At 42.5% G+C, this 27581-nt stretch overlaps 1 protein-coding gene across 3 annotated transcripts; it reads left to right on the plus strand.

The window, feature by feature from the left end:
• The first annotated feature begins 1839 nt into the window (after positions 1 to 1839).
• Positions 1840 to 26802, plus strand: zgc:65895 (uncharacterized protein LOC393546 homolog). 3 transcript variants are annotated; one of them, XM_023297857.3, is made up of 3 exons: positions 1840 to 4661; positions 23675 to 23726; positions 25195 to 26802. In XM_023297857.3, the coding sequence occupies exons 1-3, from the start codon at positions 2575 to 2577 to the stop codon at positions 25456 to 25458; spliced, it is 2403 nt and encodes an 800-aa protein (XP_023153625.1). In that variant the 5' UTR covers positions 1840 to 2574; the 3' UTR covers positions 25459 to 26802. The 3 variants fall into 3 exon arrangements, with proteins under 3 accessions (XP_023153625.1, XP_035798635.1, XP_023153627.1); XM_035942742.2 differs by lacking the exon at positions 1840 to 4661 and adding an exon at positions 18426 to 18893; XM_023297859.3 differs by lacking the exon at positions 1840 to 4661 and adding an exon at positions 23186 to 23508.
• Positions 26803 to 27581: the final 779 nt, after the last annotated feature.

A 27581-nucleotide genomic window follows, 5' to 3' on the forward strand; every position in this document is an offset into this window, starting at 1 on the left:
AGTGGATGTTTTTGTTTCTTTTAGTGTGTTTTTATTGCTTTTATGCATTTACACTTGGATTATATGTGTCATTATATGATCATAAATCAGCTCTCTGAATTTGAAACCCACCCTAAAATGCAAAAAACAAAGAAAGCATGCACTTCCTCTGTTGCAACAATGGTGATTAAAAATGAACCTGAAGCAGACTCACTCCTGAGTTTATAATGAAATCACTGTCCCTTGTATTGTTTTTGGTTTTCTCCTGTGGGATTTCTCTGATATTCCTGAAATAACCTGCGGTGGTTGCTTTTTATTCCAGTGTTAATATTGCAGTCTACTCTGGATGATAAACAGATTTGCCGCATTAAATTTCTTCACAATTTTTGGAGTTTTTGTCTCGCTCCTGTTTCCATAAGCGGTAACAAATAATCCTTTAAAAAAAAAAGATTTTCTCACAGAAACTTTGAGAATTTATAAAATCTCTTAGTTTGGATGGTAAATGTAAATGGGATACTCCCTCATACATACAGTAAAATTATGTTGATTATTTGCTTCTTTTGTTTTTTTGAGTAAATAGATCATGTTTGCTGCAATAAGCAGTTCTTAAGCCGTGGTTGTTTTAACGCTCCCGTATCACTGTCACTCCCATGTAAACACTGTCCTTATCAGTAGAAACAGAGGCTGTCTAGGAACACTCTTGACGTTCATCGTTTACAGAAAGCATGGCTTGTGTCTCTCTGTTTACTTTCTATGGTTCCAGCATTATGCAATCGCTGGAATCAGACTTCACAGTGGAACTTTCCCAGAGCTCACCCTGCCCTACAGGTGCATATGACATGTTTATGAATAGATCTGGTGCTGACATGTTGAAGGTGCTTTGACAGGCGTGTATCAACTCCAGTTTTTTCTCTCTTTACATTAGCAGCACATCAATCATATCTGCTATCCAAATGTTAGATGTTGAACATAAGAATGTCGCCAGGAGGAAGTGTAGAAGTTTGCATAGAGCCTTTGTGGCTGACTTAAGATCTGACAGGGCGGAAAAAACTGGCCCTGTAAGATAAGATGAGATAAGATAGAAGTTTGTAAATCCACAGGAAATTCTTGTGCCATAAATTGCTCAGAAAAAATAAAATTAACAAGAGAATGAATGCCGTGCCTAAGCACGGTAACTGACACTGACATTGAACATACTATTAAAGTATTCTTTAAGGTTATATTGATATTGTTCTTCAGCGTTTTGTCTTAAATCGCTTGTTGTCCCATCGATCAAAATGTGATTTGAATGCAGAAAATTAAGGCTAGAGAAACTTCTCTAGGGAGGAAAATCGGTCTTCCTCAAATTATTGTGTGATCTGATGAAATATTAAATAAAGCTAAAATTTGTGACACACTATGAAGCATAAACAAGGAAAATACCTTCGCGTAGAGAAAATATGAATACACCAGTCAATGGTGTTAAAGTTCAAACAGCTCGTGTTTTCAATACAGTAGTCGCACTTCCCAAACAGTGGGTTCCTAGAAGAAAAAATAAACAACCCAGAGCTCATGCTGCATTCACATACCTAGTACACGTTGTACGATCTGTTCAGAACATGAGATTTCAAACATTGGGAAAATCTCTGCGTGTTACCAACATCAGAATTCTCAAAATATTGCATAAGTAGAAGAAATCGGATCAATGCCTGGATAAATGGGTGATAAAAACAACAAAAAGGCGAATGCGATGTAGTTAAATGCTTGGATGTGGTAAAATCCCATTTGACAGCGGAGCCTGAACACTGCACCAGTGTTAAGAAATTGGCACTGCTGCGCATGCGCAGTGCCAGTGTTTGCATTCCTCCTCCCTCCGCTGAGACTGACAGCCCGTTAGCTGCTACTGCTCACCGGCAGTGAGACAGCAAACACGGACGCTGTAAGATACACCGACATGGACTTGGTGAGCACTTTTTATCACTACAAAGACGGATATTATTCACACGCCGCCGTCTAACGACACCAGACGGCGTGTATTCTTACCTGGGCTCGGTTTTGTTTCGGGGAAAAGGAGACTCTACGGCCGGGAGAGGAATGGATGCGACGACTGCTTTCCTGCGACATACACCGGCCAGCTAAGAGGCTTCACTCTGAAGACCACCTGAATTATTCAAACTAATTCCTCTGTGCTTAATTGTGACAGTAATATCCTCTAAATAGTCGTAACTGGCAGTGGAAAGGTACACAAAGTTCAAGAGGAGCGAGGCTAATCGCTGCTGGCGACCCAGCGCAGCTGTTAGCTAACAGCAGCTAGCTGAAATTCGCATTCTTTATTTTATTTGGCTCTTTAAATACACTGTTTTTAATCTTTCTGAAGTTGGAGTACTACTTGAGCTGAGAGGAGGAACTCCGCCGGCGAGCTAACGTTTCAGCCTGACTACATCTGGGAACGTTTAGCTTGATTTTAAAGGACATAAATCATATGACTTCTCACTTATGGCTCGTTAGTATCGCGGTACTGCAGCTGACCCAGCTAGCTAGCATCTGTGTTAGCTAGTCGGTAGCGCACATAACCGTCTGCCACTTCTTGGCCTTGATAACTGCTTCACGGTAAGGATGCACCACCAGGACTTCTCCGGAGACCCGCCCGGGACCGGGACCCGAAAAACGTCCTTTCACTACAGGAGGGGAAGCAGCGGGGCGTCCGCCTCCTCCGCAGCCGGTGGCAGTGGAGTAGCCACGGCTGACGACAATCCAACCCAGGCTGGATCCTCCTCTCCCGGACCCCATCACCAGCCCCAGTCCCAAGCAGCTGGAGCTCAGGTGAAGAAGAAAAGTGGCTTCCAGATAACAAGTGTCACCTCTGCTCAGATAAATGTGAGCGGCAACAACAGTTTAGCAGATGACACAGAGAGCTATGATGACATGGATGAGTCGCACACTGAAGACCTCTCCTCCTCTGATATGCTGGATGTCTCCATGTCCAAGGCCACGGATACAGGTGTGCCGGAGAGAAGCTCATCGGATGAGACGCTGAACAGTCTCCACGGGGTGGACACACCTGGACTTGTGTCTCCCAATGAGCCTCTTCAGCCTCATTCCATCCCTCAGGGGTCCCAGCAGCACACCTCTATGGTCAATGGAACCATGCACCATCATTATTACCCTCAGCAACACAGCCAGGCCCACCACCATCACTCTGACAGCTTGGGAGGAGTGGAACCATCTTTACCAACTCTTCCCATTGCCCCTTTGGCTACCTCCAGCCCGGCTATAGGTTCCAAAGCTGGGCCCAGCCAGTCCCAAAGGCCACCAGTACTGGATAACACTAAACTTGCAAGTCAACAAGTAGCCGCTGTTGTCGGTGGGTCAGTCACTGACCCACATGTACAAGGTAATGTGAATATTTCTAATGTGTCTGCTGTCCCTGTTGTTGCTGCTGCTGCTGCTGTTCCTCCTTCGGGGCCTGCAGGTTTAGACAACACTAATGTGAGTGGGCAAGTAGCTTCTGTTGGAGGAGGAACAGGCCCATCTGCTGCTGTTGCCCCCAACACTCAAACCCAGCACACTCAAACAGCGACCGGCTCTCGTTTCCGAGTGGTCAAACTAGACACTAACTCTGAGCCATTCCGCAAAGGAAGATGGACGTGCACAGAGTACTATGAAAAGGAGGTTCCTCATCCGACTACATCTGAGGCACCAAAAGCTGCAGATGTGGCTGCAGAGACTGATACGGGGAATGTTGGGATTAGTCCGGGTGTACCTGCTGCACAGCCGCCTCACACCCTACAGCCCTATCAGCCTCCAAGCCAGGACTACACCAGTCCACAAGCCATGCAGAGCCCACCACAGGGACTCGCTCAGACCACTCCTCTCACCTATGTTTCACCCCAGGAGGTTGTTTGTGGAACTCACATGCAGAAACCTGTGGTTCCTGTCACTGTCCCTCCAGCAACGTCACAGGTGACACCCCAGGCTGGTGTGAGTCAGCCTGCCTCGGTGATACCCCAGCAGCTTCCCTATGTGATGGATTCCCACCAGGCTCAACCCCAAGGAGGTTACCCCGCACCTCAGCTCCATGCGGGGGTCATGGCCCCAGCAAGTGTCAGACAGCCGGATTTTATCCAGCCTACTGCTCCCTTCCAGACACAAGTCCAGCCTCCGCTGCCGCATGTTACAACAGGAGTCTCCATAGCGCCAGTACCGGGGGTCATGGCACCACAGCCAGTCAGCATTACCCCCCAGTTGTCCCATCAAGGTCAAGTAGCCCCACCTCCTCAGGCAAGTTTTGCTGCAGGACAGCCACAGATCCTCCCAGCTCAGCCTCCACCCCAGCCTCACCCACAGCCACAAATCTCAGTCCCCATGCTGCCCACCCATGGGACCCCCTACATGCCTCTGACTGCGCTGCAAGCTGACCTTCAGCCCCTCCTCACTCCAGGCACAACCCTCACCCATGTCCCTGGAGGAGGGAGCTCCATAAAAGCCTCCCAACTGGAGGATGCCCAGAAGCTTCTCCTCCAGCACCAAGGCCTGCTGGGTCTGCCCAGGCTCGGGGTGGCAGCAGGCGGAGAGGGATCTGCGGAGGCTGGCAGTGCTGTAGGAACACTGGCCCACATGGGGATGTCAGCAGAGGCTAGCGCCTTCATGGTGGCTGCTGCTGCAGGCCTCAGGACTCAGCATGCTGAAGGAGACGAGGACAGGTGAGGATGGATGACGTGCTGAAACTGTTGAAATGTAAACTCTGTTTTAAAGTTCAGGCTGCAGCACAGTTGCTGCTAGAAAATCAGTGAAATGTCTGTCCTATTCTAAATGGTCAAAACAGTCAAGTACTGATTATGGTGTCTCTTCTAACCTGCAACTGAAGCTCTGCTTGTAGGAGTGTCCTGCCATTGGTTTTCTTGTAACTGCTGAGCAAAAGTTTATTTCATATCCGCATGTTCAGTGTCACATTTGCTTGATCCTCTGTCCCCTGTGGCCCCTCTGGCAACCTTCAGATGTGAAACATTGCTGTGGTAGAACATCAGCGGTTGGCATCGAATCAGAGCAACTGCTGAGTCACTGAGGGAGCTCGTGACTCAGCAGATGCTCTGCCCTGGTCGACCCCCGACCATCACACATCCACTTCCATTAGCTCGCCACTCTGTGGTTGCATTTTGCCTGTTGTTGTGTCTCACTCTGTCCTTTAGTCGCTCATTCTTTCCGTCTCCTTTCCCCCTCTCCCCAAGGGTTTAGTCTTTTATTAGACTCTGGATCTGTTGATTTGTACCACTCGGGGGAACTGTGCAGCAGTTTATTTATATGTACGAGTACTAAATGCTATCTCTCTCAGCTAGTTCTCATGCTCCAAAGTGATCACTGCAGTTACAGGTAGTTTCTAAAAAATGCAAGGTTGGTCTAATTTGAGTCGATGCCCTAGAAAACCTTCCCATGCCCCATTTGAAGTTGCTGTGGAAATGTTTGTCTGTGCTGCAGAGGCCGAACTGGATCAGAAGTTGTGTTGCATAAATCTGATGAACTGTGGCTGCAGAGAAATGGAGCACTGTTTTGGAAGCAGTCTAGTGTTACCACTGTACTGTCCTGTGTTCTGGTTAAACAGGAGATTCATGTTGTGAGGACAACAATAATGCCTGCAGGGTATGGAGGGAGTTCAACTGACTACTGTCAGCCTCACCAGAGCACCCATAAATGAAATACAAAATGTATTCTTGAAAATTGTAGCTTTTATTTACCTGTTGGCAACAAATGCATAAAAGGAAAAAAGTTTTCTTCAAAAAAATATCAGCAGTATAATGGAGACAACTAAAGACTTGTCAGTAGTTCTACATGGAAATCAACAATTTGCAGAGCAAACAAGTGCAAATCAAATGCAATTATGACCACAGCAGCAGTTTTTGTTGAGCTCCGAAGTTTTATAGTTTCAGCTGATCACATTATGTCTGAGCTGGAGGAAAAGAGGGATGGAGGGTGCAGTAACTGCTGGCTTCATGTTGATGTAATCTTACTAATATTCAGCTGCACACAGAGACGGACTGTATTCTTTGTGGAGGCTTTTGTCAGCAATTCATGGCACCCGATAAAGGCTGTATGCGTTTTACATGGCCTCTGCATGCCTTCTTCTGTAAGTGTGTTTTCTGTCTGTCTGTCTGTCTGCTTCCTTGCTGTGAATTGTCCTCTGTGCTGCAGCAGCAGACAGTTTCAGTGTGTGTCTTTGTCTGTAGTCATGTCATGCTGTGATCAGCCTCTGTTTCTATTACTGTCACTGTTTTCTTTCTGTCTCCTATTCTCTGTTTCTTTCCCATTTGTCAGCCTCTGTTTTCTCTCTCTGCCTCCATTCCTCTGCTGAGCCGCAGTACATCATGTCAGCTGTTTCTTCAAACCGTTTCTACTCGACACTCGGCTGTTCTTCTCTGCTAAAATGATCATCTCCCTTCGCTGCTTACATGCAATGTTTTCCTCTAAGTTAAAAAAATCTCGTGCCATAGGAAAGTCTGCATGTTTTCCCCTAAACGCTGGCCATTTCCTCCTGTGTCTACTAATGAGTAGAGAGGCATGTAGAGAGACAAGCACAGTTTGTCTGGACAAGTAAAGTGTCCGAAAATACTTCATATCTTCAAATGTTTGCTTTGTCACACAAACAATCCAAAACTTATACTAAACCATTTGCAGTGATACTGTAAGATGAAGAAAAGCAGAAAAATTGAGACACTGCAGCAGCTTACACCAGAGAATTATACACCTCAAATTTGAGCTGACCCTGAAACCTATTTTAGTCATTTTCCACCTGTAAATTACTGGAACAACAGCTAGTTGTCCAGGTGATTTTTGGAAATGTAGTGTTGCGTATGGAGCACAAATGAGCTGATTCCTTGTTGTCAGAGTGGCGTTGAGCTGTTTAATAGACATGCTGCAGCTGTAAGGAGTTTGGAAACGCCTGCTGAGACACACCTGTATGCGTGGCTGCCGGCTGGTTGTAAAGCAGAGTTGTGAAGGTGGGTGTGTGTGTGATTTACAGGACTCTGTTTGCTGCGTTTCACCTGCTCGCTGTCACTTTTCACATCCGTCAGTGATATGAATCATAAGCTCCTTACACCTCCTCAGGCAGAATTTCAGCCTGCAGGTCGGTGCCGGTATAATTTGACGTTTGGATATCTGCCAGTGTCGGTTCACAGTAGAAGGGACAACATTTCTGACCTTCACACAGACACGCACTTCCAGTAGACTGTGCACCTGTCGCCTGTGTCGTATCCACACACCTTTCTCCCTTACTGTCAACAGCAAAGGCCTGTAGAGAAGCATGACTTGGCATCCAGTTTGCAGGGAATTCATTGCTTGCTCCTCTTTGTAGACCCAGTCATAAAAACAGGCAGACTTTGGAGAAAATAGCTCAATCAGTGATGTTATTTTTCACCAGTGTGACCCTGGAAGTTGTTCAGACTTTAACATGAGCAGTTAATTGTCTTTCTTACTGTACATTGTGATGCTGGTAATGAGCCAAAACCAAAATTATACCTCATAAATAACTGGGCGTGCAAGATTATACTGATTGCTTGGGTTCAAAGCATTAATCTGACTCATTACCATAACTGATGTTTTATATTGTTTCACCTTAAGCGTACAGATATACTTCCCAGGTTTTGTATATAGAATAGAATAGAATAGAATATTCTTTATTGTCATTATACAATGTATAACAAGATTGCAGAGTATGGTGCAAGTGTTTAAATGTTTGTCATGTGCTTGTATGTTAGAAAAGAGATTTTATAAGTGTTTCACACCCAACTGAACATCCAAGGTAGCTCAACTGTCATATTGCATTTTGTAGTGCAATTTATCCGAATGACTTCATCCTTTAGAGCCATAAAAATCAGAGGTGCAACCTAATGATTATTTTCACAGAAAACCTGTACACAGCATTTCTCTACAGCTTTATATATGCAGCGTTCTTTCATACTTTTAGGTGCTTTTTTTCCTGTGTTTTACTAGCATTTCAATGAAAACCAAATGTCTGGCAGCTGTTGAGTCAGTTTAAACGTCTGTGAAGTCACTGGGTTCACAGTTTGAATTCAAAGTGAGGTGATACTAGTAAATCAATCGTAACTGTCTCAATCGCAGGCATGAAAAAGGTAGATAGTCGGAGCCAGCGCTCCTTTTGTTGTGCCGGGCAAGGCACATTAAATTATCAAAAGAGCCTTGTTGTAAAGGGACTCTCTGTTCTGATGTGCTGCCAAGGAGCGGGGTAATATTTTCTAGATGTAGTTTTACTTTCTGATTGAGAGCTCCTTCAGAACTGTACTTTGAATATGTTCATAAATCATTTTTAAAAGCTTTCATCTTGTCATTTACCAGCTACATTCAGAGCTTAACATTGTTTGTTGTCTTGCTTGCAAGTAGGAGTTGATCGTTATAATGAATACTAAACTTTGAGTGTACTTTTCTGTTGGAGGCACTTTGTGTAACATGTTTGTCAAGCTTACTTGTGTTTCTCTGCTTCTGTCAAGTATTTTATCCTGTATGTGCACATATTAAGTGTGATTAGAAGATTTGCCTCCTTTCAATCTTTTGTCATTATGTGACTGAAAGCTGCTCTTTTATGTCACTTCAGTGTCCATTGATTGTTGTCATGCATTGTGTGTAGCTCTACCAGCTCTGAGTCATGATTTAGGTTCTGTTAATATTGACACACCTGTTTTTAACTGACTCGCCATCCAAAATGGAGGCAGAGGGAGTCCCTGACGGGCCGAGATGAAATACGCTCAGAGGCACACTCGAAAGGAATGTTTCTGTCTTCAAGAAAATACTAGATTATGTAATTCCAGGTGCTGAGGATCCCCAGGGCTTTGCTGAATTTACTAATTTTGGTCACCCCCACTTGTGGTTTAAACAGTTAAGTTGTGAGTCACACACGGGCAAACCGTTGCTCAAGTTAACACACCCCATGATAAGAATGTTAGGTGTTTAGTTTGTACATGACTCACAAACAGGAAAACGACCAGAATAAATTAGGACTCTAAGATGGTTGTAGTTTAGCCCAGAAGAAACCAGCTTAGACAGATTTCACCGGTTCTCTTTGTGGTTTGAAGGGTTCAGACTGTGAGGCCTTGTAATCGAGACATGATCAAGAGTTTACTGGAGACGTATGTGCAGAAGTTTTATTACAAATGTGTGCTTCATTCACTAATATTAGATCCTAAAATACTCCATTAATATTAAATTGTGTGGCTGTTTTTATCTTTATTTTTTCGCATTAGTTTTATCTGTTGAGAAAGGCCTACTCGAGATAAATCCAATTTAAGTTTATTACAGGCAATATTTTGACCAAAGAAACATGCAAAAAATGAAGACTTTTATTATGAATTTAGGAAAACCAAGAGTTTTAAAGATTAGACTTTTCAGGTTTACTTGGACAAAAATATGTATTTGTTCCCTCTGAACAAATTATCTCTATACATGCCGTGATTGAAGTGTTCCAACATGATTGTCCTAAAATTTGTCTTAAATTTACCCTTATTTTAGTCTTTTAATTTTAGTTCTTATACCACAGCTTCAAGACTTATCTGCCAGTCTTCCAAATTTGCAGTTGCAATACTTGGAATTGTAAACCGGCTCATTTCATTGTGTGTGATCTTTTTAAATAGGCTGTTCTGTGAAATGATAGGCTTAGTATTCCTCCTGATTCACTGAGCAGCCTCTTCTCCTGTCTGTCAAGGCCAATAAATCACTCCTAAAGGTTGTTAAGTAATTTATCTGTCAGTTAGACTTACTGTGGAGTTATGCTTCAGCAGATGCATTGAATGAGCCGTCATTCTACTCTGCCTTGCTGCTGTGCTGCTGTTTCCCCACAAGGTGGCGGCTTGGACTCATAAATCCTGCCAGCCTGGGCAGCAGTTGTTTATGTAACCATAATGCGCTTTGAGAATCGGTGACCTAAAATGTGCCTTGCAGCTAAGTGGAAGTGTACTTCCTGCATGCAATGAATGAATGAATGAATGAATCCCAACCCAATGAGTGGTTTTAGATCTGCTCTTAGTCAGGTACATTCGTATAGATTCTTGTGGACTCTTTACCTATAATATTTGAATTTGTGCAGTAAGTTTGTGATATTATTTCTTGATTGGAAAGTACTTTGGGTCATTGTTTGTTGTTTTTTATGTGTTGTATAACTAATGTTGACTGGACTTGTAGTCAAAAGTTGGTGTATCATGGCCGATCAGCTCCCCAGCAGTGCAGTGACTGATAGAATATATCCTCAGGCAGGTTTTGATCGTGTTTGTAGGTCTGGACGAATCCAGTCCTCCTTTGGACATCAGCTTGTCAGCATGACTAATAAAAGCTTACTCTGGAAGCCCTTCAATGTGTCGTGCTGCAAAAGATTTCATATAAAGTTTCACTTGGAAGTCAGTCGGTTGGTTAAATCATTATGACATTGACTTCTCAGAGCACGTGCTGGTTTTGTGTTTCATCGGCACACTGCGTTTGAATTGCTAATACTTTTTGTTCAGATTATTCTCTGGATTCATTATGATTGTTATAATATGGTATGGAGGATTTTCTCAATCTATATATTAATGTAATCATCAGAAAATTATTCAAGAATGGAAATATTGGTTGCCGCTGACTTACCTTGAAGTCTTTGTTTAGTTTTTGTACTTCTTTTACTTACTGTGGCTCATTTTTCACTGAATATTAAATCCTCTATGGAAACAGAACAACCACGAAGAAAGAGAGAGAGAACCCAAGTGTATTTTGTAGATAGATAGATAGATAGATACTCTATTAATCCCAAGGGAAATTCACATTCAAATTCTTTTGTATAGTATGACAGTTATATAAAGCAATAAATCATAAAAAAGACAGCTGCAAGTTTAATTTCTTTGATTACTTTTTACAAATATTTTTTTAAAAATCCCAAAGTGTTCCAGACACTTTACTGTTTACATTTTTTAATCAGTTTCATACTTGTCTCCTGCTTGTCTAAACACAGCCTGCAGTTCAGCCCAGGTTCCCTAAAGAAGTCCCTGAATTTTTGTAACATCACTGTAGCTCGAAGCAGAATCATTAAAGACTCATCAGTTGTGCTGAAAAGCACAGAATATTTAGTTTTGTACAGAATCTGGTGAAAGCAAGCAGGCGAATTATTAGAACAAGAAAAGCACTCAGAGAGTGTAGTACTCTGCCGAGGCTGCTCATTGGTATCATTTCCAATGGCTGAAATCTTGAAAAAATTTGTGGCAGAAATCACGGCACTAAAGAATGTGGCTATTTAATATAGATGTACCCACAAACAAAATGACCTTGCGCTAAATAGGCGTGTGTTATGCATGTGTACGTTGTGTATGGATATCGAAGCGCGTCACCGAAATATGCAGCAGGTGGCGGGAATTGATGGGACTCAGAAACACCCTCACAATTTAATCAATTGTTCCTTATATCATGTCCGACAGATAAGTCCCGATAAGTCCACAGTGGTTGATTTGTAGTAGGATCGCAATCATGTGATCATCAGCAGACAGCTGACAGTGTTTGCTTGTTGTCATAGTTACAGTGATGCTGCGCCACTATCTCGCAATGATACAGAAATCTTTAGCAAATCTGTGGATCCAGACTATAAGCTGCATCATGGCCAAAACCTAATCACATTGCCATTGTGTCATTTCTGACCTTCCCTGAAAATGTCATCCAAATCCGCAATTTTGCCTAAAGGAAAATGTACGTCGATCGTCGCAGAACTCCGCCATGTTCCTTGGCAAAGTAATAAAGCTATATCGATGAAATATCACTATTTTAAGGCTAGATTTAGTGGCACATCAGAGATGACTAGTTTAAGAATTCGATGATTGCTTTGGTTATACAGTTTCTGGCTCAAATAAATGGTGTCATTTTGGTGATTTTTTTGTTTATGGATCAGATTAATCAAGGGTCAATCAATGTGTTTTGTGTTTTTAGGACTGATACCAATGTGGATTATTGGTAAACTGATATTTAGGACAGATTGACAATAAAGATGAAAATTCTGGTGTCAAAATTTAGAATGACACAAACTCCAATGCAAAACTTTATTGAAATCCCTTCTTTATTTATGTTTTGCATGTTTAATCAAAGGAGAAGTTTTCAACATTCAAGCTTCAGTGTTGATGGCTGGTTTTACTTGTGATGTGTAACGAGTCAGCAGGACATGAGAGTGTTGACAGTCGTGCATTTTTGAATGGAGAATTATGATATTTGAAATCACAAAAATGCTGAATATCAGATCTGATAAATGACCAGTCAAATCATCCACTCATTTTCAACTACTCTGTGGAACATTTTGTAGATTCATTCTGCCGTCAGTCTGCATCTGACTAGTCCAGTTTTATTATTTATGCATGTATGTATCACGTGCAGATATTTCTGACAGTCATATTTGATATTTATTTACCCTACTTGAGGCAACATTGGAGGAGCAATGTATTCAGACTTTGCTGTCATCCCTGAAACTGCATCTTGATGTGTGTGAAGATCAGAACTTTATCTGCTCGGTGTTTCGGTTGGGGGGTTTTTTGGGCAGAGCCGAGCAGTCGAGTGTCACGTTTTCTGGCCTTGTGCTTTTACATGCAGCGCTGCATGTTCTCATAGAGAGTCACAGGCCGGAGAGGAGCTACTATGCGTCCATGCATGTCTGTCTGCTGTTCAGAGTTGGGAGTGTTTATGACTTCAGTCGTCAAGGCGGTTTATGGCCAGTGTGTGTGTAACAGTCGGCATTTACAGGAGACACATCGAACTGCTTTACACTGAGGAAAAAAACATGAGCTAAGAAGCAGCACTTCTGATTTGTAGTTCCTGGTGTCACAAATCTTTCTTCTGACACCTGTAATGTTGGTTTCATTCTCCCTGTCACTTCCCTGCTTCTCCCTCGGGCTTTTCTCACAGCAACCTTTTCTGAACGTACATCGACTTAACGGGAGAAATGTGATGAAGCTTCACATCCTGTAATTAAACTTTAGGTGCCGAAACACCTAAAAGTCGGCAGCAGCTGTGAGCAGTTTTACTAAATAAGGAGAGGCAGGTGTAAAAAATGTACTGTTTGCTCACTTACTCCCACTGTAATTTCATTTTCTTGGAAACTGCTTCTGTTTTTTTTTTTTTTTTTTTTAACAGTGTCTGCAGGCTTTGAAAAGTCCTAAAGTTTTTGCATTTCATTTCCCAAATATAGGCCTTTAGAAAATCAGAAGTCCTGCATTTAAATCACAAAAATTAAAAATTTTTTTGTTGCCTCCTCATAAAATGTTTTTATATCTAATCGCAGCCTGTCCTGCGATGTTTTGCAGTTCAGTCTTTTTTTTTTGTTGTTTTTTTTGTAGAGTTTCAATCTGCACCAACAAACTTCAAGCTGCAACAATTTTGAACAACTGAATGCCAACCATTTAGAAAATTCTGTTCTTCATAAAATTCTTCATAAAGTTCAGTATTTTTTGGTTTCCTTTATGATGGTAATCTGAATATCTTTAGGGTGTGACAAAACAAGGCATTTGATGAGCTTTCCTAAACTGTGTTGGACATTTTTCACCATTTCCTTACTTTTTATAGACCAAAACAACTAATTGATTAGTTGAGAAAACAGAGGACATATTAATTGACAATGAAAATAATAGCAAGATGGAGTCCTAATCAAACCTCGAGTAACCATAGTTAGTGTTGACAGCTCAGAGGTGCTGAAGAATCATTTTTGCTGTTTATCTGGGGCCTTGTTGCTTTAATTTGGGTAATTATATAATTAGAAGTTATTGCTGTACACTGCTGGGAAGTATTACTGCTTTGCTGTCATACTTTGACATGCCAGAATAGCTGTAAAATGTGTATTAGATTGCATCAATCTTAACTGGTCAGCACACACACCAATGAAACATCTCACGTTACTCAAGTTTTTGTCTTGAAATAAACTTGAAGACGAAGCCCTCTGCTGTACTTTGAGACAGCTGTGTTTTTTTTGTGGGTGCTGCATATTTACGGTCAGCATGGCTTGTGACCAAAACAAAATATCAAAGTAAAAGTTTCTGTCAGTGCTTTCCAGACTTGTCTCATGCTTCCCTCCTCCCCCAGGAGATTAGATGGATATTAAAGTAATGTGATGCTCTGTTATCGTTACCCTCCACCTGCTTCCAGAGGCCTGTGCTTTCCAGCTTCTTTTTTAGATTTCTTCTGAAGCAAAATTTCAAACTCTCACACACAGTAACCTGACCACTGTAGTACTGGCTCAAGAAAAACATTTATCCCCCCTGAAAATGACGCTTCCTGGTAAAGCACAGACTTTAGGGTAAAGAGAAATAGTAATAATTCTGCGTAAAGCCAGTTCTGACTGTGTGGCGTCGTAGCCCGGACTGTTCCCACTGTAACACATTCACATCCCCACGTGAAGCCGACACGCTGCAGAGAGCCTCGAGCAAAGTTTCTCAACCGCTGCTGGGAAGATCCTCACTGTTGATGTTCCGACTGTCAGCTTTCTCACTGTGTTTTCGTTGACAGCGAGCGCCCTCAGACCTTAAACCTAAACACAGTGCAGGTCCATGTGACTGTGGTGAGGAGCGTAGCGTCATGTGACGTTTCTCTGTAGTCAGTGTGTGTACGGTTGTGTAATATTTGGTTTTATAATATGTGTTTAAACGCATGGATTACAGTAAGTGAAGGAGAAGTTGTTTTTATGTGGAGAAAAAGCATTTGCAACTACAAGTATATGCTTTTTCCAGAATTACACTTCACCTTGTATATACAGTATATGTTATGTTGCACTATTTGACACTTTTATTTGTGTGTGTGTGTGTGTGTGTGTGTGTGTGTGTGTATATATATATATATATATATATATATATATAGTGTGTTATTATTCTTATTGTTTCAGTGTGGGACAGGTGCACAATGCATTTCACTGCGCATTATACTATGTATAATTGCGTTTGTGATAAATAAAGGTCTTGAATCTTGAATGTAGATTGTAGTTGGTCAAAGATGGATTCACTGGCAACTGTTATCGGTATTATATGACCTCATTCTAAATTGTGAGGATGTGCTGCTTTGTTTGTTGCAACAGTAAACCAAATACCTAGGTTTTAGACAAAATAAGGAATTTGTTGGCTTCACTTTTGACTTTAGAAAATGACATTTTTTCAACTGAATTATTAATAATCTGCAGATTAACAGGCAATTAAATCCATTTGTAGCGGCATTATTTACACATGCATGATAGCATCTCCTCAAGGGTTGTAATTAATTTGTCAGTTATTTTCTGAGTAATCGATCAGTTGTTGGGTTAGTAACATGTCACAGAATGGTGAAAAATGTCAGTCAGTGTTTCCCACAAATGTCCTATTTTGTCCACTAACCACAGATATTTAGAGAGTTTGAGAAAAATAGTTTAGTTCAATGTTTGACAAGTCAAGTCTCCTCCCTGGACTGTTTTCTATATCACCTTTCTTTCAAAGGTGGATGCTGAAAATGCTCCGTTATTTTTGTCCGTCTTAAAAACTTTGGAGTGGGTGAGGAATGTGTGAGAGCTCTGAAATGCAGTCGCTCATCCATCATGTCTGCACGATCACTGAGTGGGTAGAGATGTCGGGGCTCAGCCAGCGTCTTCTGCCTCTTTCATGGCCCATATGGCTCTGAGGCTGGTTATATAAGGCATTGCGTGCACGGCAGAGACGGATTCATTTACGCTCCAGAGAGCTTCCGCCCTCAGTCTGCGATGCCCTGAGACCTGTTAGAGTTTTGGGGCGTTGCTGCTCTTTGTTTTGTTTGGGCGAACATCAGGGGAAGTTGTCCTCAGATGGTAAAAAAGTAGATGCATTTTGTTGGAGGAAATAATTGCATGTTGCAGCTACAGATTCAGCTGTGCGAGTGTTCCTATTTTTTCTTCCAATTTTGGGAAAAGTAAAAACACGCTCACTTTGCTTGAGTTAAGTGTGTATTTGTGTGTGTTTGTGCAGTTGCGCATCGGTTCTCCGCCGAGTAAAGGCCAGAGTTAAAAAGCCTACCAAACCGGTTTTCGCCAGTCTGCAAACATAGACGCAAACACACACTAACAGGATGGAAGGACGCGTGCAGACACACACACAAGCTCCCAGCTGCTTGAAGGGGGAAGTGATGCGGAAGGAGGCAGGCGAATCACAGCGCAGCATACAAGCCGATGGAGGAAAAAGGAAAAAAAAACAGGGATGCAGGGAAAAATTTAGAAGCAAGGTAATATAAAAAGAAAGTCAATATCAAAGTGTGTGACCAATCCCATCAGTTTCACCTACTGTCGAGATGCATTAGTGAGTCTTCAGAGTGATTGATGGCTTCCAGTTGTGTTGTGGCTTTGGTGGAGATGACTTTCATGAATGATCCCTAATTGCTTTGCGATGTGATCAAACCCTTTCGTATTTTCATATAAGTTGCATCAGAGTCTGGATCTGTGTCCGGACCACACACTGCAGCCTGACTGATGGCTCCACAAGAGCTCCGCGCTGCTTTCTCTCAAACCACACAATAAAGTGCGGTGGAAGTGTTACTTACACTCAGCTGGATGCTTTTGTGAGCCACAAAGTGGATAAAAGGAGGTAAAAGTGGGGAGACCGTGACTGTACAGCAGATACACCAGGGGTTAGTTTTGTGGACATCATGCCAAGAAAGCTACCTTGAGTTTTTGTCTTCTTTTAGATACTTAACAGAGCTCGAGTTTAACTACTGCAGGGAATGAAAACAAAACTCCCTGAGGTTAAACTGTTCAGCTCCTGTCATGTATAGAAAAGTCTAAATTGAGCATTTCATCCACTCAGTTTTGAAGCTTGGTAGCTAAAACTGCCAGACTAGATGTAAGACAGGCGGTGTCACTTTTCTCAAACACACTTCACTGCTTCCTAACTATGTGGGAAGCACCATGTGTTCTGTGTTTTCCCCACATTCATCGGCTGCCACACCGTGGCTCCACATCCACCCTTATGTAAGCTCCTCAGGGTGTGGCAGAGATGTGCTCCACCACCATTTTCTCTTGTGCTCAGGTCTGCATGAAAAGTGCTTTTTGAGAAGGTGAGAGATGCACTTTAACGTGGTACGTTCACAGCATTTTAAGATCAATGGAGATGCTGAAACACCATGTGGATGGGTGTCTTGTTAAAGGCTTAAGAGAGTTAAAATGAGCTCTGCCAGTTGTTTTATCCACAGCTTGGCGAGGTTGAGAGCTCATTACCTAACTAATTAAGTCTAATAGCTTGGCGGAGCATCAACAAGGTAGCTCGGCCAGGAAAAACGGTTTTAATTTGCCGTTATGATGCCTTGAGCTCTTCATCAGTGTTATGACATTATCTCCGCTCTGCCTGTTTGTTGTTCTGCCGTCTACCAAGTGTGGTATCGACGTACGTTTAGCTTTGCATAGTGGTTAGGTAATATATGGGTCAGGCTTCTCTACAGGCAACATACACAAGCTTTGGAAGAATGCGGATACATAATGAATGAAAGCGTCCCATCTGTGATGTCATGACATCAAGGTCTGTCATCATTGGCTGAGCAGAGTCTTTTGCACCATCGATGATTGGCTGAAATCAACTGTGTCCTCATCGGTGAAGGCTTCCCTGCGACCAGTTTTGAGCCTTTTGTTCCAGGCGAGCATGCGTACACCGACCCTGCCCGGCAAGTACACAATGTACAGATATATAGAGCACGAGGAGTTTCCAAATAAGAAACGTTTTGTGTATAACTGACCAGTGGTGGTTGTTTTTTTTAAGAGGTCACTGAAAACACAAGTTGACAAAATGAGTCCAACTTCAGCGCCTCAGTGCTCTTGTTTCCGGTCACTGGCTGTTTCTGGGATTAGTGACACTTACAGTGAAGAGAAGAATAGAAGACGTGACCTTCACCTAATGAGGTTAATAATTTCACTGCATGTGTTGAGCTGAAACCCACCAACAAACTCTGTGAGCGCGCCCCTCGCCGCCATTTTGTGATCCCCACCACTGTGCGCCATCTTCCACCAGAGTTCCTCTTTGTTCTCCACTTTTCCTCGACTCATTAACTTTGGCCGTTTTCTATACTGCTGACTTGTGTGAGTGTTTTGTGAGTATTTGGTGCTTGGTATCGGCTCTTTGTCTGATGTGTCGTTGTGTCTTTGTTCAGACTGTAGTGTGGGAGCCGCATGGAGGTACACGTGTAGCGTTTAGACCCATACTGGGAGTGTGTGCGTCCACTGATGAGGGCTGACAGGACGGCTAAAGGCTGGCGTGGTTCAACGTACACATCCTCCTCTGGATAATTGAAGGAGGGAGGAACTGTGAGGGATGCAGCAGGTGGACGATGGAGCTGTAGAGTGGCGAAGCTCTACTGTTTTCACCTCAGACCGGATGTTGCAGGAGCGATGTGAAGGAGCTGTGGGCGGCAGTGAGCGTGTTAGCAGGGTGTGTGGTCAAAAGTAGCTCATCCTATTGGACGGATCACCCTAATCTCTGCTGACACTTTACATAACAACAAAGAGGGGGAGGCGACACGGCTCCTTATGCAGTGACATCAGCGCCTGCCCTCCTATGTCTCCTCTCCACGCACCCAATCATCTTAGAGTCTATATGTGATTCAGGCTTAGTAAGGGTTCAATCAGGAGGACTTAGCACAGCCGAGCGCGCTCCCGTTGTACACAAACACTCCCTCTCCCGTCCCCGACCTCACAGCTCCATCCTGGGCTCCACCGTCGGTCAGGCTCCCCTATGTGAAGCTCCCCCAGCTGAAGGGAGCAGGGGGTCGGGGGCAAAGGCCACAGGTCAGGAGAACGGAGGAGGAATAGGGGTGTTTGTTTTGGGGAGCTTTCGGTGGGGCGGGTTTGCTTTGAGCCTGAGAGCATCAATGAGAGAGAAGGGGCTGGCCGGGGCAGGAGCAGCGCAGGGCAGGGACGCCATGGCCCTGAAGCTGCTCTTCTGGGAGCTGGAGAAGCATCTGAAGAGGTAAACGCTGGCTGTGGTGTTGTCCGGGGGTTGGCGGTGGTGTGGCGGGCAGCCTGGGGGTTAGACAGGGTCGCAACAAGGGGCTTTGTCGTGATGTGTCGTGTGTGATTGTTGATGTCGCGTTGTCGGCGTACAAGCATATGCTAAAAACATGCAGCTGAACGTGAGCGTGTGAATGCATTACCCTCCTCTACCTGCAACGAGGAACCACCTGAGCATGTTCTAACTGCTGCTCCGCTGCCTGCAGCACTGTTCGAGGACGCAGTGTTCTTGCTCCTGCACATGCATGTGTGAGAGGGTCAAAGCGTGATTGGTCGATGCTCATTCACATGACTAGTTTCTTTAACATGCCTACATTCTGTGCAGTATTTCCCTCCAATTTCAGCTGCCTGATATAAATCCAGTTCCACTAGTAGAATCCCAAACCCAATAAACCAAAATGTGTACATCTGTCCAACCTACAAAAACACAATATTTCCTACAGTTGAAGTACTTTTGTTTCACACCCAACACCTGACTTATACCTTTTCTCTTGGGTGTCTGCAACTTTTTTTTTTATTAACATTTGCATCAGCATTTATCACAACAACATGTGACGCTGCTGCCTTCGAAGACAAAAAAAAAAAAAGCAGAAGTCACTACAAATGTTATTTTCCAGTTCTCTAAAATCACTCCATCACTTCAGAGTTCCCTCCACTTTCCACCTGCAGTCAGTGACGGTGCTGGAGGAAGTAAAACACAAAGAAAGTCGCTGGTTACAAGCTCTGTCTGCTCATCAGATGAGTTTCTGGTCTCCTAACTTACCCCCAAACTGACTCACAGTCCACTTCCCTTCAGTACATAGAGCCAGTCAGACATAACACAGCTAAGGTGCTTAAAGCAGGACAAGAGCTGCAGTCAGAGATCACACTGCTGCTGTTTCAGGATTTAAATAATTACTGAATCTCTTAAATGTCCTGTGAAGGTCAGTGAAAGCAGTCAGAGGTCAATAAGCTCAAACTGATTTCGTATTTGTGTAACAGTTTGACTTTCTGTCTCGTTATCTTGACCACACTTGTTTGCATTCAACGTACTTCCCCTTTGTTTGCGTCCTGATTATCCAAACTGTTTCCATAGCGATGACATCAGACCACACCATTCGTTTACCTAAACTGATAAGTAATCTGAGAGAAGTATTGATCTGATCAGGTGCTGGAGGAATTTCCACGCCGCTGAGTAAATCAAAAAGAGTTGAAAATCTATTTTGTAATAAATCTGTAACTGATTCACATTTGCATTGCAGGGATCAATCGATCATATAACAGGTTATGCGAGGAACTAAAAGCATCAAAATTCATTACATAAAGGCTGCAACTCAATGTTATTATTAATATCAATTCATCTCTATTCCGTTTATTGTCAGAGAAAATGAAGACATCGACCAAATATAGCTCTATAGTTTCCTCTACAGTTGAAACAATGCTTTAATTTTATAATTATTTCACAAAACCTTATTTACTCAACGTAATTTCCATCATTTATCAGGTATAAATACTGAAGAATTTCTGTTTTCAGGTTTGCAATGTGAGGATTTTCTCCTTTTCTCTTTTTATATGACAGTAAACAGAAAATTTTTGAGTTCTGGACAAAACCAGACGTTTAAAGGCGTCTTTATCTTGGAGCTTTATTTGCTGCATGACATTTTATAGACTAAATGCTCAATCATAAAAATTAATGGTATGTGAAGCGATTCTGGAAACAATCATTAGTTGTTGTACTAGTTCCCTTTCCTCACTTCAGCTGTTTTCCAACATCCCATTTCATGTTTCATTGTCCTCTTGCATAATAATGTGGCTATAACAAATACAAAGCCTGTTTGTCAAGCAGAGTTTGTTACAACTTAAGCATTTTATTGGTATTATTATCTCATAATCAGACAAATAACACGATTATTGTGTATAGTATTTCTCTTGATGATCATTGCATCCGATTTTTGATCATTTGTTGATGATTTAAGCCATAAAATATCAGTAAATGGTAAAGATGATGTCTTCAAACAGACATTAAATATGGCATAAACCTGATGAAAGGAGAAACATGACAGTTAAGCCACTAAAATCAGTTTTCAGAACTTCTGCTTGATAATTAAACGAGTAATTTATTGAAATTTAATAGACTAAATGCTCAATGATAAAAATATATCGCACATTAAATTCAACCGATTGATTATTTTCCTTATCAGTGAAGCTGATTTAGTTGCCATTTTTAATCTTACCATCTAATAATCTGGAAAAGTACAGTTGCTGCAAGTAATATTGCACAATATGTTCATCATTTAAGCTGCAAAATGTCAGTAAATAGTAAAAGTGATGTTTTAAAACAGTCCAAAAGCTTAAAGAAATGAAGTAAAATGACATGAAACTGAGAAAACGTATCGTCACATTTGAGCACTTGAAACCAAGGATTGCTTGATATTAAACACAGACTAATTTATCAATACTTCATTGACTATTTACTCAATAATCAAAACACATGGATCAGGAAAATGATCATTAGTTGCCGTACTAGTCACCTGTTATTACTTCAGCTGTTTTCCAACACCTCATTTCATGATTTATTGTTGTTCCATTATTAACCCCTTTGTATCCATTTGTTTCAAGCCGATCTAGTTGCATTTAGTATTTTATTGCCAACAGTTACTGCAATATGACATTTTTTTGTTTTTCCATTATCATTTCCTTTACATAAATGTTATTTTTGACAATTTTTTGTTTACTGACATTATAAAATGCCAGGTGAAGTCTTGAAAAAGCTCAAAAGCCCAAATAATTCAATAAAATGATCTAAAACTGAGGAAAGCAACAACATACCATCATATTCAGCAGCTGAAACCCAAGATTGTTTTTTTTGCTTCATAATTAATTGTTTATTAACATTTAATGTACTAAAATGCTCACTTATAAAATTACCACTGTCTAACCAGGAGAATGATCATTAGTTGCCTTAGTCTCACTTCAGCTGTTTAATGTTGCACTATTGCATTATTATTGTGCTGTAAAAATGTGATTCCTTTATTTTAAGCTGATTGAGTCACCATTTTTAATTTTACCATCTAAGATACAAGAATATAAGCGTTCTACAGGAAAATATATTTAGTCTTTTTTTCGTTATTGGGTCGTAATTTGTTGACTATTTAAGCTATAAAATGTGTGTCTTCCAACAAAGGAATGACAGGAAACTGATGAAAGGATCAGCATCACATTACATAACAGCAACTGTTTGAGTAACTTTCATTTTACATGTTTTATAAACTAAATATTAAATCATAATAGTAAATGTCACATTGATTGATGAGGAAAATAATCATTAAAGCCATATAAATCCCCTATTCTCACATTTGCTACTATGCTTTATTATGCCGCTATAACAAAAGTGGTTCCTTTGTTTCAAGCTGAGTTAGTTGCCATTCATTCTTTGTGTTTGATTTTGTTGCATTTTACTGGCCTAGAATCTGGAAAATGATGCTGTTATTGCAACTAATACTGCTTTCCTGATCGTTGAAGCTATGAAACAGTCCTAAAGCCCAAAGGTATTAAAAAAAATAATTTAAAACTGAAGAAAGGAGATGGATATCATCACAGTTAAGAAACTGAAACTGGGAATTGTTTTAAATTCTCCCTGTGGACAGACTCGTTATTTATCAGAAGGAGAGCTGAGGCACTTTGTGAATAATTTGCACCGACGCCTCCTCGCTAATAGAAAAACAAGAGGGTGGTCCTGATTGAGAGCAGAGAACAGAGTGTTCCCATTTACTCAACTAAATACAACAAAGCTGCTGAGGGTCAATCTCCTCCTAATGTTAGTGATTATTTGTGTTGGACTCTTGAGGTCAGCTTTCACCCAGTTTTACCTCAGGGTCAACTCCTGGGAATTTGAGAAGTCAAACTATGAATCATATGGAGAATGTGACCTCCTCATTAGTGTGGAACCAACAGGGGGAGGTGTTGGTTCACTTAAGATTTTCCTCACAGATTTGAGCAAAAACAATCTAATATCAATCAATATAGCTGCATTTTATGTTGAATTTAAGAGCAGAATGTAGTAAATGTGCTTGTGTAAGTGCTAAATGTGCTGTTAAGTCGCTTGTTTTGTGTCTGCATGCAGTGATGTGGATGCTCTAACTGGCAGCAGGTACAGAGATGCTGCAGGTTTTATTCCAATGAGCCACTTTCTCGTCCAATCAGGCGCCAGCGCCGTGCATATATTATGCTAATGAGCCCCCCCGCTCAGCCAATCACAGGCCTGCTGGCGCTGTTTTCCTGCATGGATTATCCAGAGGATCTGTGCCGAGTCGAGCCGCAGCCGCTGCTTCAGTCTTTGTGTCGCTAGTCCGGCTGCGAGCAGCGGCGACCCCCGGCGCTCAATAATGCGCCATTTTTCTACTTTTCTACCGCTGGACGTGCAGTTTGTGCGGCCGGTGACTCGCCTGCGGGGAATTTAAGGGGCGGGAGGGCATGAATTCTCAGTGCTACACGGTGGCGATGGACCTGGGCGTTTGTCAGCTGAGGAATTTCTCCATTTCGTTTCTGTCCTCTGTGCTCGGGAAGGAGAGCGCATCGGTGCGGGTCGACAATAGGTAGGCTTCCTGCGCACTGGGTTTGGCGCAGAGCTGCTCCGACTGGACGCCGAATGGGGATTTATTCAATAATAACCAGTTTCTCTCCACCATCACAGCATCGTGAGGAGAACCCGTAATGTTACATCATTCAGGCTCTGATGTGCGTGTCTCTGTTTGCTTGCAGCTCTTCTGGCGCCAGTGTCGTGGCCATCGACAACAAGATAGAACAAGCGATGGTAAGATTCTGTTTCTACCCTGTGTTGCTGCTGTTATGTAACCTCACACACACACACCAGCTCCTGATCATTGTGCTGCACTGAACTGGACAGACACACAAAGCTGCTGGATGGATGGATGGATGAATGAATGAATGAATGAATGAATGAGGTGACTTTCAGTTTGCGGTAAAAAGCAACATTTTCCCGCATATCTGCACCTGCTGGACCGGTGACCCTGCATCCAGTTGGCAGCTTGATGTGGACCAAACTCAGGTTCACACGCCCCCCCCCACCTCCCCTGGTTCTCATGCATATACATTGCCCCTCTCTCCCCCCTGTCTCCCCCTGTCCGTCCCGTGTTGCTAGGCAAGCAGCAGCCTCCCCTCGGCGCGGTATAAATAACTCCGCCGGTGATTGGCTCCTCCCATCCCGGTGCAGAACATTTTGTTCCCTCGCTGCTGCGTTTGGAGGAGGAGGAGGAGGGAGGCAGGAGGCAGGCAGGGGCGGGTCTACTCAAGAGGGGATGCTCAGATTATTAATCCCCCTTTCAACAGGCTGCTGCTCGGGCATCATCACAGGATTACAGATGTTTCTCTAAAATAATGATTTAAATCCAGCTTTTCCTTAGGAGTTCATGCTGTGCACATTTTCCTCCGAGTGTGGTGACGCAAATGTGGCCGTTTTTAGCCTCTAGTGTGTTTGTGTCACTTCAGTCCCGCAGATGTGTCATTTTTGCGCCACTTGGAAACCCCCGTGTTAGTGGAGTTATAAAAATAAGTGTCAGATAGCTTTTTGAAACCCTGTGGTGCTTTTCTGCCTCTGTTCAGCCCACCCCATCTAATAAAACAAACACCTTCCCCAAAAAAGCCCAACCAACAGTCCAAACCTCTGATAATCAGCTGACAATGACGTATGACAGGAAAGCAGCACATCCTCACATGTAGGAACCGACATGCCAACACGGTTGCATAAATGAAGCAGCTAATTCAGATGTCTCATTCATCCAGTAGTCTGTCATTTTTCAAGAAAAAAATTCTGATTCCAGCTTCTTATAATGTGACTGTTTCATGCTTTCTTTCTTCCTTAATGATGCTAAACTGAAAATCTTTGGGTGGAGGAGAAAACAAGATATTTGTGACCACTAATTGACATTTTACAGACCAAACAACTGATTAATTAAGAGAATAATCTTGAATGAATCTAGCTGCAATGTAATTTCAGTAATCTGGTGAATATCTTGTTGCTAACTTGTTAAAGTCCCTCAAATTCATCATCTCATCTGACCAACAGTCCAAAAACATTGTGAGAGAAAAGCGTTGAATCTGTACATGTTGGGATGAAAACTGTTGTCATTTCAGTTCAAAGTTTAAAACTGAAAAGTGAAGCAGCTTTGTGTTGTGTAACAAGGCGTGAGTGTGAGGAAGCTGGTGTCTGAGAGCAGACGAGGAGCAGCTGAATTATTCATGTGGCGTCTCTTTGTGTTCAGGACCTGGTGAAGAGCCACCTGATGTACGCGGTGCGCGAGGAGGTGGAGGTGCTGAAGGAGCAGATCAAGGAGCTGATCGAACGCAACACTCAGCTGGAGCAGGAGAACAACCTGCTCAAGAACCTGGCCAGCCCCGAGCAGATGGCCCAGTTCCAGGCACAAGTCCAGACCGGCGGCTCCCCGACCAGCACCGCCCAGCCTCCGGTCCCGGGCGGAACCACACAAGCCCTCCCCTCCTCACAGAACTCCGGCTCGTCTGCGTAACACGGAAAACTGCACATCGGAGAGCTCGATGACGGACAGGGGGGATGGGAGGAAGAAGATGAGGAGGAGGAAGGAGTGTCGCCATAGTGTGAACGGACTCTACGCCACCGTCTGAGGAGCCGCACCGAACCGGCCGACGAGAAACAACCTACTTTTTGTTGCACATTTTATTTAACCGACAGACTTTGGAGTTGCACCGGTGTGTGAATGCGGGAGTGACTGCGCGTCTGCTTCGTCTTTTATTACTGCTTCAGACAATCGTCGTCGTCGTGGTGATGAGGAGGAGGAAAGACGGAGCCGACCAATCGGAGGCTCTGGTCCAATCCCCCTCGCAGTGTGCCATCGTCTCGCCTCCCCCCTCCTCACCTCAACCATCCATCAGTCGTTTAATCGTTTCCTTTCTCCCCCAACGTGCACTTTGTTCGAAGCAGACAAACTTTTTAAAGGAAGATTCGTACGAGCCCATCTGGAATGGGAGCTTCCTGGATCTTTATCCTCGCAGCATCTGAACAGGACAAGGAGGGCGCCACAGAGAGGGGGTTTCATGAAATAATTATGAAACATGAATTAGCTTGCGCCTCGTTGTTCACTCTGAGAACTCGGTGTTCTGCCGTCCCACCCTGAACTCCCCACGTCTTACCCGGATGGAGCATTAAAACATTTATGCAGGGAATCAGTGTTTTTTAGGGAGGTTTGTTTTGTTTGTTTTGTTCTTTTTTTGTCTGTTTTTTGCTCTTATTGATGTAATAATGTCCTGTAAAGAAAAACAAAAAAAACAATTAGGACATGACTGTTTCTAGGTAGTGAACTTTGTACAGATTTAAAATTTCCAATTCAACTCTGCCAAGTGCCTGGTTTCTAACCATAGATACATATATCCAAGCTGTTTTTTTAAGTTGTATCTGTGTTTTCTATATATATATCTATGGTTTACCAGGTTTTAACTACCAGTGATGTCAGTACTCAGGGTGGGAACAGAAGAGGAAGTTTTACCTCAACACTAAAGATGCTGTCTCTCCTGCAGTGACTCACGGCCTCGTACTGTATGTGAATCCACTCGCTCCAATGATCTGGACTATTTGTACCATTTTTGGGGACGTGTGTTGTCTTTTTTTTTTTTTTTTTTTTTTGTACAGCCAAGTGTTTTGAGTTGCTCGTAGTGCAACTGGAGCGCTGAACACAATAATATGACACACTTGGCGATTTAAAGAAAGGATAAAAAAGCAAGATAAGGAAAATGCAGAAGTATGTGGATGTTTTGTGCATGTTCCTCAGCCCATCACAAATGTGACATTACAATTGCACTAGACAGTTGCACCTCAAATAAAAACAAAAAAGCAAAAACGCTGGACTGTTTGGTTTTTCTTGTTCTTCACACATATGTGGTAAAAAGTTGATAAATAGCCACAAAATGTTGATTTGAGTCGTTAAATAAAAGCAAAACTGCAGCTTGACCTCCTCTAACATAGATAAATGTGCTCGTTCAGTTCCAGTCCAAAGCCTCAGTGCGCATGCTCAGTAGCTTCCCGCAGTGTATCCATACGTGGCCCCTCATTGGTCATATATGAGCGAGCCCCCGTCACCGGCAGCCTATGGAGGCTCCGCCCGCCGCCCGCTCACGTGTACCTCCACACTGGCGGCAAGCCGCGCGACCGGGAGCGCGCAGAAGGAATATAGGACGACGTCATGTGACGAGCCTGAAGGCTTGACATTGAAACGTGCATATTCAGACTTTATTTATTCACATTTTTCAAGGTGTTTAAGGTTTTTACGACATTACTGTTTATATTACATATACAGGTGTGTTGGACTTTTAAATAGAAAGTATAATTATTAATTTTTTATATATATATAGTTAATAATTTGTGGACACTTCAACAAATCATGTGGACTGCGTTTTTGATTTTTAGAAAATCTTTTAGTCTCATTGAAAAGAATAAAACAAAAAACACTTTTATGTAACTCCAGTTTTCTTGACCATATGATTTGGAAAACAATTTTTAAAAAAACACAGTTTTTGGTTTCCTAACAACAACAAAAAAGAATCACCCAAAAGAAAAAAAAGAAATAATTGACTTGGTTTAATAGTATTCAAAACAAAGAATATAATTATGTATTATTTC

Source organism: Amphiprion ocellaris, chromosome 24 (assembly GCF_022539595.1).
Source record: "Amphiprion ocellaris isolate individual 3 ecotype Okinawa chromosome 24, ASM2253959v1, whole genome shotgun sequence".
Taxonomy (NCBI): domain Eukaryota; kingdom Metazoa; phylum Chordata; class Actinopteri; family Pomacentridae; genus Amphiprion; species Amphiprion ocellaris.